General features: G+C 47.8%; 1 protein-coding gene across 6 annotated transcripts in view; it reads left to right on the top strand.

Moving 5' to 3' along the window:
• Window positions 1-12,988, top strand: part of TACC2 (transforming acidic coiled-coil containing protein 2) — a 234,980-nt gene that overhangs the window by 198,674 nt on the left and 23,318 nt on the right. For 2 of the 6 annotated variants that reach the window (XM_023224381.2, XM_023224380.2), the window contains 5 exons: window positions 5,795-5,856; window positions 7,438-7,553; window positions 8,952-9,123; window positions 10,442-10,582; window positions 11,452-11,541. In XM_023224381.2, the coding sequence (XP_023080149.1) occupies window positions 5,795-5,856; window positions 7,438-7,553; window positions 8,952-9,123; window positions 10,442-10,582; window positions 11,452-11,541 (581 nt within the window). The remainder of the gene's footprint in view (window positions 1-5,794; window positions 5,857-7,437; window positions 7,554-8,951; window positions 9,124-10,441; window positions 10,583-11,451; window positions 11,542-12,988) is intronic. The other 4 variants (XM_023224383.2, XM_023224382.2, XM_023224385.2 and 1 more) reach the window with 2 other exon arrangements.

The raw sequence follows: 12,988 nt of genomic DNA, 5'->3' as shown, positions 1-12,988 counted from the left end.
GCTTGGTGGTGTGTCCCGGTGGTCCCAGCTACTCAGGAAGCTGAGGCGGGAGGATTGCTTGAGCCCAGGAGACAGAGGTTGCAGTGAGCTGAGATTGTGCCACTGCACTCCAGCCTGGGTGACAGTGAGACTCTCTCAAAAAAAAAAAAAAAAAATAGAAAAAAATAAAAGTGACCATCTTGCTCTCACCTGACCCCAGAGGCCCTGTGATCTGGCCTCAGCCTCCCTTGGATCCTCATTTCCCTCTGCACTTGCATCCGAGGCAGGAGCCTCTTCCTGGAAGACCCCTTACTCAGCTGCCTTTGCAGCGCTGCTGCAGACCCCGCCTGCTGGAACACCCTTCCCCCTACCCGCACTGCACTCCCCCGACCTTATCCCTGTTTCCCACCCTTTCCTTAGTGCTGCCTCCTCCCAGCCTTTCCCTGGGCGTGGGATCCTGGCTCCGCCCACCTTCAATGTTTGGTATGGGCTGAGCTCCGGGTATGTAACACCAAAATGGTGTGTGTGCATTTCTTGCTTCCCAACTAGCTTGTATGTTTCCTGAAGGCAAGAACTTTGTCAGGTTCATCTTTGTTCCTTACAGCACCCTCAATGTCATGGGGCTAAAGTCAGGTTTGTGAAATAAAGTTAACACAAGGTCAGGCAGGTCAACAGCTTAGTAGTGTCAGCTCAGCAATTTGATCTTGCAATGGGCATCACCTGCATCGGGTGTGGAGCGCTGTGGGGAAGAGGCTTTACATCCCAGAGGCAGCAAGGGACATTTGAGCACAGGCATCAGACTTGGCCATTTTGATAGCACCTATGATGGGTCACATCTCTTGAGCTTGGTAAGAAATTTCTAAATGTCGGAGAAAAGCATTTAGAAACCATCCTGAGGTTGGGGCCGGGCGTGGTGGCTCACACCTGTAATCTCAGCACTTTAGGAGGCTGAGGCAGGCAGATCACTTGAGGTCAGGAGTTCAAGACCAGCCTGGCCAACATGGAGAAACCCCGTCTCTACTAAAAATACAAAAATTAGCCAGGCATGGTGGTGGCCACCTGTAATCCCAGCTACTAGGGAGGCTGAGGCAGGAGAATCGCTTGAACCCAGGAGGCAGAGGTTGCAGTGAGCTGAGATCACGTCACTGCACTCCAGCCTGGGTAACAGAGTGAGACTCTGTCTCAGAAAAAAAAAAAAAAAAAAGAAGAAGCCAATTTGAGCTAGGCATATGATTTTGATGTATGTGTGTCTTTAGTTTTCCTATCAGGAACCAAATACATGCATTTTTTTTCCTTAGAAAATATAAAAATACTAACAGTACTTTTAGGGCTAATATGTACCTCATTCGATGGTGGCATTTATTTGTCCATCTTCCACACTACTAAAACAGACAACTTACTAGCTGAGTGACATATTTGACAGTTGTTTTTTTCTGTAAAAATTGAACAGATATGTAAATACATGGGTTTGGAACAAAACTTGGTTAAACCCATTACCTTAGAAAATGGGAAGATGTGGGAAGTCATGACTATAATTTTAGTTGGTAGACAATCAAAAATCCTTCATCAGTGTGAAGACACAACAGTTGCAGTTTCAGGAGGTGCGGCCCCACTGCATCTACCTCGCTAACACACCCAGGGTCCCTCCAGCATCTGGATGTGGAAATACCGTTAATGTAATGAGGTCCAGTCTAGCAGCACCAGACACACACTCAGGGTGCTGATGTGATCATCAGAAAGAATCCGTGCAGGGCCCCAGCTGTGATCTGAGACTCTTACAATGAAGTCATCAACCGTAGGAAAAGGAAATGTTGAGTGAGAAATAATAATTATGATTTAAATACATATTCACTATTGTATTAATTCTGTAGGTAACAATAATAAGCTAGGACCTGTCATTGGGTGAGGACTTACTTTGAGCTGTGCAGTCTTCTATACTCATATGATTTCATTTCATCCTCTCAGTCTGCTGAGTGCTTTTCTACAATTCCCCATTTTAATAAAAAGGATTCAGAGCTTGGAGCTGTTAGTGACTCCCCCGGTGTCCTGGCACAAATCCGTGGAGAGCCAGGTCTGCCTGACCTAACAGCTGTGCTCTTTCTGTGAGCGTGGAGAAGGCTTGCTGCCTTCGCCTGTAGAATGAGGCTATTGACTAATCACACTTTCCTACGTAGGTCCGTAGGAGTGGAGTGTTGAAGAGCTTCAAGTTGTCTTTAATATTTCAAAACACCTGAGTGTAACTAGTTTAGAAAGATGCCCAGGGGATTAAAATACCATACTTGGGCTGTAATCGTATCAACTCACTAGGATGACACTGGTCATCTTCCACGGATGAAGAACTCATTGACAGTTATAAATGGTTTTCTTTGCATGGTTGCTTAGCAAATGCCCTTTTTTGATGCAGTCTTTTAAAGCATGATGCAGTGGGAGAAAACTTAACCCATGTGGTTCTTGTGGAGGAAAAGATTAGGAACCATTGGTCTACACAGCTGAGTCCTCTCCTGGCTGTGCAAGAGACCCTGACAGAGTGCAGTTGTTTTAGATTCACAAGTCTCAGTGACTCTGGTGGCCACCCAGTTTCCCTGTGTCCTTTAACCCAGCTCTGTTAGTCCCTCCTTCCCACTCTGACAGAGGGGAAAGCGCCCTCCTTGGAAGCCTCAGCTGTTCTTTAACGGCAGGCACCGTCTCTGTCACACCGCAGACACTTAGAAGGGTGATGGTGGGGAAGCTGGGAGCAGCCTCTGTCTGTTTCCCTGGACTCTTTTCTTCTCCCCTAACGTAACATCACTTAGGTTAAAAGTTCCAAAAATACTAGCCATGAGCAGGAATCTATCTGATCATGCTCCTTTACATTTGTGTAACCCAGAGAAGGATTTTTATCTTAAAGTATTTCATTTTAGCCTACAAAATGTAGGCTCTTTGAGCTCCACTTGTTAGATAAGACAATAGGCCAGGAGACATCGGGTGAGCTGGCTTCCCTGATCCTGGGAACAGAGACCTAGACTCAGTGGCATCCTTCTGGCTTCTGCTGAGGCTCTTTCCTGTTCCCAGCAAGCCCCCGGCAACTAGAGTCAGATGAAAGCAGCACCGAAGCCCTCTCGCTGTGCAGTGCCCCCATAGGAAATAATTACCAAAAGCAGCCCTCAGAAATGACAGGACCGGGGAACAATAACTGAGCCTCTTCAGCTGGGAGCAGCCACACACGCTAGCAAGGGCCGTCTCCTCCAGTTGAGAATATGATGTGCCACTTGGTATGGTGGCATCACCCTTCCTGGCCTGCCAGCTGTGTGTGGCACGGTGTGAAAATGGGGCTGAAATTGGATGTGGCTTCACCTCTGTGCCTGCCCTTTGAGGCTTAGGATTTGAAGCAGATGAGTGAAATTTTGAAAACCAACTTCAGAAAGATGTTTTCTCAAAGGATCAGAGATCACCCAAGATGACAGAAGGAAGTATTTGTTTTTCTTACATCCTGTCCAGGTCATTTTGTAAATTATAAATCAGGACCCCAAATGACTGTGATTGCAGCAAGCAGGGCGTGTTCCGAAGGAGCATCTCCAGGCGTCTGCCACTCGTCTGGGATTGCGGGCCTTCTGAAACCAGGCATCTCACAAATGCAAACACTAATGTGGGTGTCAGAGAACCCCACTTTTGCACCGTCAGTTGCTCCTTCTGAAGGGAGGAATGAGGGACACAGGACAGTGGGAAGGGACTTCCTTTTGGCAGGTAGCAGAGAAGGCAGATGAGTGAGCTCCATGACCTAGAACTCACCCAGATTCAACCACCAGAAGAGCTGAGGTTCCAAGTGGGACGCTTTAGTGAGGCGAGCTGGTTACCAGAGCCGGGCACTCGCCTGAGGCCACAGGTCCCTGGAAAAACTCTGCGGCGGTCTGTTGCTTGTTTGGTGTGTCCTGGGTGCCCTGTACTGTATTGGAGTGTGCTTAAAGATTTCTGTTAAATAATTTAGGGCTTGTAATGCCTTGGCAATTGTAGTGATACCTTAGAAGAGGCAGCTGATTCACTATTATTTTCTCAACTTAAACAGCTTATAAAAGAACAGTAAAATGATAGTCCCAGGGTTTTATACTTGGAAAGTGATAGATAGATCAGGGAGAGACCCTAAATATCACCTCGTCCATCCCTGTCTCCTTCCTCCTTCTCTCTCTCTCTTTTTTTTGGAAGCAATCTCGCTCTGTTACCCAGGCTGGAGTGCAGTGGTGCAATCTTGGCTCACTGCAACCTCTGCCTCCTGGGTTCTGGTGATTCTTCTGCCTTAGCCTCCCAAGTAGCTGGGACTATAGGTGTGCACCCAGCTGATTTTTGTATTTTTAGTAGAGATGGGGTTGGCTAGGCTGGTCTTGAACTCCTGACCTCAAATGATCCACCAGCCTCAGCTTTCCAAAGTGCTGGGATTGCAGGCGTGAGCCTCTGTGCCCTGTCCTGCTTCTCATTTTTAAGGTGAGGAGGCGATTAAGACTTTACAAATTAATGCTTCTGTCTTAAGCTGGGGCAGACCCTGGGGTTCAGGCTTGGTGTGAGAGTTGGAAACATGCTTTCTCTACTCATCTCTATTCAGGATGCAACAGGGCTTTCTGGCCTTCAATCCACAAAACTGTCTTCGATCTCATGAGCTGGCCATGCCGTGTAGAAGGATGTGTTTGCCTCACCAAGGGAGATTCAGAGATTCCTGAAAGATGGTCCACTTGTTTAAGTAGTTGGGGTTATCAACCATTTGCAGGTTTTAAGAAAGTCCTCCAGGAAATATCTCATTTTAAAGCTCATAGTTTTTGGATGATGCCTTTAATAATAGGCAGAAATAAAGGGGCTTTGAACCAGAACTGCTATTTATCTTTATTTTCATCTTTTAAAAAGTGGAAAGATTAAACTTGATGGATTGCCACTGATGCTTTTTCACAGTGGGTTTCTGAGCAGGTCACTCTTCACCTCTTAGCTTTCTTTGTAAGTAGAAAAGAGGCATCTGGTAGCTCTAGAGTGTGGCTTCTGTGAGGACAAAAGTCCATTCTGGTCTTATCCACCACCGTATCCACTGTGCCCGGCATAGTGTGAAGCATATAGGAGGTGCTCCATTCGTTTGCTGGACGGGGAATTCAGTTGAGTGTCAGCTCAGTTTCCAGGTACTGGAGGCGGGCAGTGGTGTTTGCCATCTCCACTGAGCGTATGGGATTTTCACCAATCAATTTTAAACAGGTCATTTCTCCACCCATTGGACTTTACTAGTCTTTGTGTTTGAAAATAGATTTGGACCAGCCCTGAAGACACTGGTAGACCCCTGGGAAAGGCTCCAGGTGACTTGCAAAGCTTCTCTTACCAGCAGCACTGAAGGAACGATATCGTTCTTCCCTCACTTCAGAGGGTGGCCAGAGCCGAATACCCAGAGAGGGACAAGTAAGGGTCAGTTCCAAAACGTCATGAGGATGTATCATCCCACGTGTTGCACGTGAGAGTTACAGGGGAAACCAGCACCCAGAATGAACATGCTGTCTTATGGGAACACTCAACGCAGACCGCTCAGGTCCGGCCACACTTGGGCTCGCTTGGTCTTGCCTTGGAATTCCTCAGGACCTTCTCAGCCTCCCTAATGGCAGAAGCCCCTTGACAGCAAGACGTTTACCAATTGTCTGAAAATAGCCAAGCTGGGCCTTTTCTTCAGGCTGTGTAAGAAGTCTCTAGGCAGTGGACACCGTCAGCCCAGAGTCTTGGAATAGCAGCCACCCTGCCTGGCTCAGATCTTCCCATTTTTCTCCTCTGGCACTAACCTGATCTTTTGTTTTTTTTGTGTTTGTTTTTGTTTTTGCAGAGTTGGATTACAGAAACTCCTATGAAATTGAATATATGGAAAAAATTGGCTCCTCCTTACCTGTAAGTTCTTCTGCCTCGGGCCACTTAGGGGACTCGCTTTCCTGCCTTCAGGGGCCTCCTCCCCTGTGCAGAGCGTCTCTGGGAGCTCAGACCCCAAATCGAGTGCTCTCTGTGTACACAGCTTCACATGATGGACTGGGGCTGGGGGGTTGAGGTTTGTACTCAATCCACTTCGTTTGACATTCTCAGGGAGAAAATCATAGAATGCAATTAGATGTCCAGCAGAATTACTTTCTTAGACTGAGAAAGAGCTAGAGATTTCTTTAAAAAAATAAAATAAAATGAAGTCGTGGTGGTTTTTCAGGTATACGATTAGCTGTTTTTGAGAAATTGTTTTAAGTAACTGAACATTTTCTCTGGGCAATAAGCCTTTCTCCCTGGTTTTTCATTTTAAGAGGTTATGATGGGCATTGTCTTTCCTGGCATAATACCTGCTGCCCTGGGGCATGTTATTCCAAGGGTGACCTCTTGCTGCTGTCAGCGATGCCCTTGGAGACGTGTGGCACACAGGAGGGCTTGCTTGCAGCACTACACAGTCCTGGACATGTTACTCTTTATCTTACTTTGCATCAGTCATTGATGCCAGGGTTACTGCTTCCAAACCGCAGGTTGCTGTAAGTTAGACCTGAAGGTTGGGTGGGAGAATGTCCCCCGGCACAGGCTTAACACAAGCGCCACGTCAGTGAGATCACAGCTGCCCGAGTAAAGTGCGTGGGCTTTGTCATCATCCCCTGGTGTGTTGCTTAAAGAGCTTAGCTCTATAATCACAACTGAGTCCGCAGTAGCTGAGGCCACATACATAATACTGAGGGTGACACATTTTACCACTGAAGGGGAACTGTCATGTGTTTTGAGATCTTTGATTTAAATGGATTGAAACCACAAGGGGCCCCTTCCTCTTGTGCCACCACCCACTGCCTGGTGCGTTGGCAGGCCTTGCAGATGAATTTTGTGAGGAGCATGCCCTGCTCGGGAACAGCAGAGCCACCCAGAGATTTCATGGCGGTGCAGAGCAGCATGCCTGCCGGCCATTGCAGGGACTTCTTTGGGGACCCCGGCAGGGCATGTGGAGGGGGTCTTTCAAGGCATCACCGAGAGATGCCAGTTTCCATTTTGGGGCTTGACATCCCACAGCCCTGTTTCTAGTCCAGCTGAGTTGCTCTCCAGGCCCTGCCCCTGCCCTGGGCTCATTCAGCTACGGTCAGCCCAGATCTGGGCTCTTGCCCTACCTCTCTGTTTACCTGCAGTGGCCAGCGCAGCTCCTGGCTCAGAGAAGGTGCTCAGAAAATGTTGGTGAGTTGAACAAAGTCCAGCTCACCAATGCCGTGGAGTCTTCTCCACTGGCGCACGTTCCTACTTGAACTCAGTTGTACTTTCTCTGCATCCCCCTTCCCTCCCGGCCCCCCACCACCTCACTCCTAACCAGGCCCCACTTCCTCCCTTCTTCCTGGTGGCTCCAGAACAATGAAGGCTTTACCCTGGTGGGTTATTTGTTCCTGTTGAAGAGTGCTGTGGTTTTCATCTCAGTTGCATGTTCAGGCCAGCTGTACCCAAGCTGATATGTGACTTTGATCCCTGCAGCAGGACGATGACGCCCCGAAGAAGCAGGCCTTGTACCTTATGTTTGACACTTCTCAGGAGAGCCCTGTCAAGTCAACTCCCGTCCGCATGTCAGAGTCCCCGACGCCGTGTTCAGGGTATGACTTCCATGATGAGAGAGTTACACATCACGCTGGATGTTCCAGAGCCTCTCAGCGCCTTCATGCTGTTATTTTGACTTCATTTCAGTGCATAGATTCAGGCAGCTGACACGCCACATAATTTTTTTTTCTTTTTAATAGAGACAGGGTCTCACTATGATGCCCACGCTGGTTTCAAACTCCTGGGCTCAAGGGCTTCTCCCACCTCAGCCTCCCAAAGTGCTGGGATTACAGGCATGTACCTGGCCACAGTACGTGCCTTACAGGCATTACAGGCCACAGTACCTGGCCAGCCCACACTTTAGTCTCTCCGAATGTCCACAGGGACATAAACACATTGGTTTTGTTACTGGCTGCCCTTTGGACTAAAGAAAAATCCTTCAGCAGCTGACTGTGTGACCCACACCCTATAATCTCGCCCAGCACACACACACACCTTATTCCATCATTTATCTAAAGAGGGTCACTGTGGTCCAGCATTCAAAGCTTGAATCCCACCTGTACCCCAGGACCCCCTCCTGGTTGTGTGACCTGATGTGAGATTCTTGGCTCTCCTGGGCCTCAGTTCCCTTGCATGTAAAGTAAAAGTAATAATGAAACGGATCTTGCCGGGATTTTATGAAGATTAAAGGAGGCTATCAGTCTTCCAGAGCATCCCCCAGCTGTGCGAGGGGGAGAGGGCACTCTGTCTTCCAGAGGGATGCTGTGTGTAAAGCTCTTGTTGAAGTACCTGGCACACTTCAACTGCCTGGTAAATGTACATTATTGATATGGGTGTTCATGTTTGCATTTATGAGGGCTAATGTTTGGAGCAGCGCATTGTTTGATCAAGTAAGTGTGGGCATTGCTGTAAGGTTTGGAGCAGCCTATTTTTGTCTGCCTCCCCCTTTAAGGGGGAGTGAAAGTGCTAGCACTGACTTCTCAAACTTACAAAAGAGACTTTGCAGGCTGCCCAAGGTGGTGAGAACAATGATGATGGTGGTTACGTTACTAAAACAGTAGCAGCACCAGGTGACAGGTACCGCGTTAAGCGCTTTACGGGCATGCAGCATCTCATTTAATCTTCACAGAGAGGTCCATTGTCTCCATCTTAAAGAGAAGGAATTGGAGGCACGGTACCCAGTCACTTCCCCAGAGTCCACAACCAGGCAGCTGGTGGTCTGCCAAACTCCGGAGCTTGGGTCTATAGCCAGTGGCATCTGTACTTCTGCCCCTCGCTTGACTCTTGGTCCTGGGGTGACTGCCCAGTCTAGAGGCTGCATGGCCACTGGAGACCTGGCCCATATGCCTCGGGAAGTCCAGGATTCCTTGTGATACCGACATGGTCAGGGGATCCTGGTTGATTTCAATGGGTTTCCCAGTGAGAAGACTGAAGATGCCCTTTGCTTCCCCCAGGTCAAGTTTTGAAGAGACTGAAGCCCTTGTGAACGCTGCTACAAAAGCCCAGCATCCTGTCCCACGAGGACTGGCCCCTAACCAAGAGCCACACTTGCAGGTGTCGGAGAAATCCTCCCAGAAGGAACTGGAGGCCATGGGCTTGGGCACCCCTTCAGAGGCGATTGAAATTGTAAGTGGAGTTGGAGGGGCCCCAGATCACAGGGCCAGCTGTGTATTGTCACCAAGAAGGCCAGGCCTTCAGAGCAACACTCAACCTGGTACCTGCCATGGGTCCCACCCTGACTCCCTGACCACAGAAGCCAACCTGGGCGATGCCATACCGTGAGGATGAGGGGAAGGTTCTCTGTTCATACCAGTGTGGTTTTGCATTTCCCACTTAAGTAGTTTATATGCCTTCAGGGTTATTTAGTTTCCATTTTTCGCCCCTTAGGACGGACTGTTGCTTTGGAACAGTCGTTAAACAGTCTTCTGCAGCTTCATCCTTGACAGAGGGCAGGGGACCCTTTTTTGGGAAAGTTAGTTTTCCTGGGCCTTAGTGATGGGAATTTCTCCTGTTCAAAGACCAGGACTTTTCCTGTCTCCAAGCCCTGCTGGGGTCTTGCAGAACAAATAGAGCTGAGCTGAAGGCCTCACCTACCCCCGAGTCCCTGCACAGCACACGTATCACATGGTCTTCTGCCTTCCCCAAACTAAGCGATGCCCATGCCATGGTCTTCCACACATCTGAAATGCACCATCCTTCTAGATGGATTTTAGTTTTATTTCCTCTACCTCCTGCCCAGCAATCCCTAAGCAGGTGTGAAGCCCTTGATTTAGTGTGTGATTTTTGTTCTGTGTTAGTAGGCCATTTCTCTCATGCATCAAATGTTTATTGAGCACGTACTGTGTGTCTGACAGTTGGATGCTGGAGTGGATACTAGAACAACAATAGTAAAAAGAGGGTCTAGATGTGAATCAGTCTCTCACGTTAATACTCTGAAGCACACGTCCGTGGTTCACCTTCTACAAAGCTGGCTTCTGATTCTGAAGTCTTTCTGATCTATCAGAAGACACTTTTTCATTTGAAATCATCTTTCCATGATTTAGAAAATGACCTTTACCAAAACCTTACTTCCTGTATGTATATATTTGAAAGTATTTCTTGAAGAGTTATGTTATGTTTGGAAAACCCACCAGCTAACTGGCCTTTCACCTTCCACTAGCTAGCTGCCACTCACTGACCAGGGAGTGAGGGTGGCGTGGGAGCGGGAGGACACTGAAGGCTGCGCTTTTGGGGAGGGTGTCGGGTCTGCCAATCTCAAGATGTCCATTGTCAGCATGTGGGAATTAGTCTCGATGAAACACAAGTAATGGCAGCTAATTGATACTCTCTTTAGCCTCAAGGCAGAAATGTCCAGCAAATGGCTGTGTGGCCCTTGCTTGGAATCAATATCACTCTCTGTTCTCCTCTATTTTTCTTGTGTGTCCTCCTCTCTGCCGGCGTTCAGACAGCTCCCGAGGGCTCCTTTGCCTCTGCTGACGCCCTCCTCAGCAGGCTAGCTCACCCCGCCTCTCTCTGTGGTGCACTTGACTATCTGGAGCCCGACTTAGCAGAAAAGAACCCCCCACTATTCGCTCAGAAACTTCAGGTTTGTAGCCCACGTGTGACCTTTTGGGAGTTTGTGAAAACCTCAGTAGAGAATGAACCCCCGAGGCCCAAATGAAATGAGGCAGGATTTGATGAGGAATGGCTGAGAATGTTCCCACTGACTTATCTTCCTTTCAAAGAATGGTATACGTGACGTTCTTTACCCACGGTACCAAAGTGATATAAATTGTGTGATTACATATTGAACAAATCGTTTCTATTTCAGTTTAGAAACTGGGCCCAAATAGTCATTATTTAGAAGCGTTGATAGCCCCCAAAGCAGTTTCTGTGATTTATTCACTGAACCAAGAATATTAGATCACCACTGAGCCAAGCTGTTTATATATATATGTGGCTATCTCAGACTCCCAGTGAGATAACATCTGGGCTCAGTCTTGCATCTGGAACCAAAAATAATGATGTACTCTGTGCTTTAAATTTGACAACTTAATTTGATATTCTCTAGACTAGGACATTCAGAGTAAACCTAGAGAGACTGTTAACAGACATACGAGAGATGCAGCTCCATTCATGGAAACTGTTGGCCAACTTTACCTTAAGAAAGAAAAAGGGAAAGAAATCAAAGAAAAGAGAACAGTAAAAATTTTGATCCCATTTTGAAAATCATTTTGTATTCAACTGCACAATACTTCCTGACAGACATCACAAGGGTGGTTTTTAGAAAAGGAAATTAAATGCTTATTTCATGATCTGCTGAGGTGCTAAGTGTGAGAGAAAGATGGAGCGCGTGTTTTTCCCGAGTGCCTGTCATGACACATTTTCGTGGCACGTTCATTTCTCGGATGTGGAAACCATTGACGTCTGTCTTGATGCATTTCCCTGCGGTTTGCCCACACTCCCTGCGGGCAGGAGGAGTTAGAGTTTGCCATCATGCGGATAGAAGCCCTGAAGCTGGCCAGGCAGATTGCTTTGGCTTCCCGCAGCCACCAGGATGCCAAGGTACCGGTTTGCTGCCGCGTGCGCCACCTCCTGGGAATGTCATGTGTGCCGCTGGGGTCCAGAAGCTGCTTTGCTAACCATCCGCCAGGCGGGCATCGTCGGTGTCCAGCAAAGGGTCATTTCCAAAAGGCTGAAAGCGTCACTCTTGCATAAATAGACACTGAGCACATAGCTGAGATCCATTAACTCGATAATGCTAAACCGCGGGATGGTACTGCTGGTTAAATGGGGGAGAATACAGAGACCAGTGTATGGGTCAGTAGGGTAAAGAAGGCTAGCCTGAGACGGCAGAGTTGAACAGAAAACTGGTTAGCACCAATTCAACAGAGCAAAACAAAATCATGACCTTTGAGGGTTTTTTTTCCTACAGATAGCATTTACTTCTCTATTGAACAAACATAATTTGCGACTTTTCTGTTTTCTACAAGTTAACACCTGACTTTGTTGCAACGAGGCCCTAATCAATAATACATAGTAAGTGAAACCAAGACATTTGATAATACTCTAGACCAGGCCAAAGAAATCCTTTCTGTAAAGTGCAGATGATAAGTATTTCCAGCCTTGTGGGCCATACTTGTCTGGCACTGTTCCAATAAAACTTATTTGCTTTCTTTTTTTTTTTTCTTTACAATAAACAGCAGTGGGCCATTTGGCCCATGGAGTTTCCCAATTCCTAGTTTTAGCATGGAGTATGACATTGACAGGGCATGCAGAAATCTTTTTGCCTGGCTTCCAAGTTTGGGGTGACTTTTATTAACAATTTGAATGAGTTGCTGATGACGTGCAGAGCGTGTGTTTGTCCCTGGAGTGCCCCTGCAAACCTTGGGCTCTGAGGGCGCCCTCATTCCCACCCCTTACCCCACCCCAAGTTGGACATCCCCATGAACCTGGTGTGTCAGACTGTGCTCTGTGGGTTTGAACAAGTAGGTGAACCTCTCTGAGCCTTAGTTTTGCCGTTCGTGAGATGAGGCCAATAATAGCCAGTTTACAGGTTGTTGTGAGGATGACAGACGTCTGGTGTGCGGAGAGTGACACCATGCTTGACACCTAGTAGGTGTGTGATAAAGGAAAGCTGCTGCTGTTAGCTGACACTTCCCCTTTTGCTTCTGTTGCCTGATCAGGTGCTCCCAGCGTCTGTCCTCAGTGGGTGGATCCGGGTCCCATTTTACAGATGGGGAGATGAAGCCACTTGACCAGCCTGTTGGGGACTAGAACTCAGGTCTCCAAGTGAGAGGTCCCTAGCTAAGTGTGGTGGTACATACCTGTAGTTCTAGCTCCTCGGGAGGCTCAAGTGGGAGGATTGCTTGAGCCCAGGAGTTCAAGGTTACAGTGAGCCGTGATCACGTCATTGCACTCCAGCCAGGGTGACAGAGTGAGACCCTATCTTTAAAAACAACAATAAAAAAAATAGTTACGAATGGGAGCCCCTGGCCTGCCTGCCTGGAGT

This window comes from Piliocolobus tephrosceles, chromosome 9, assembly GCF_002776525.5.
Source record: "Piliocolobus tephrosceles isolate RC106 chromosome 9, ASM277652v3, whole genome shotgun sequence".
Lineage (NCBI taxonomy): Eukaryota > Metazoa > Chordata > Mammalia > Primates > Cercopithecidae > Piliocolobus > Piliocolobus tephrosceles.
This window is presented reverse-complemented; position numbering and strand designations above follow the sequence as displayed.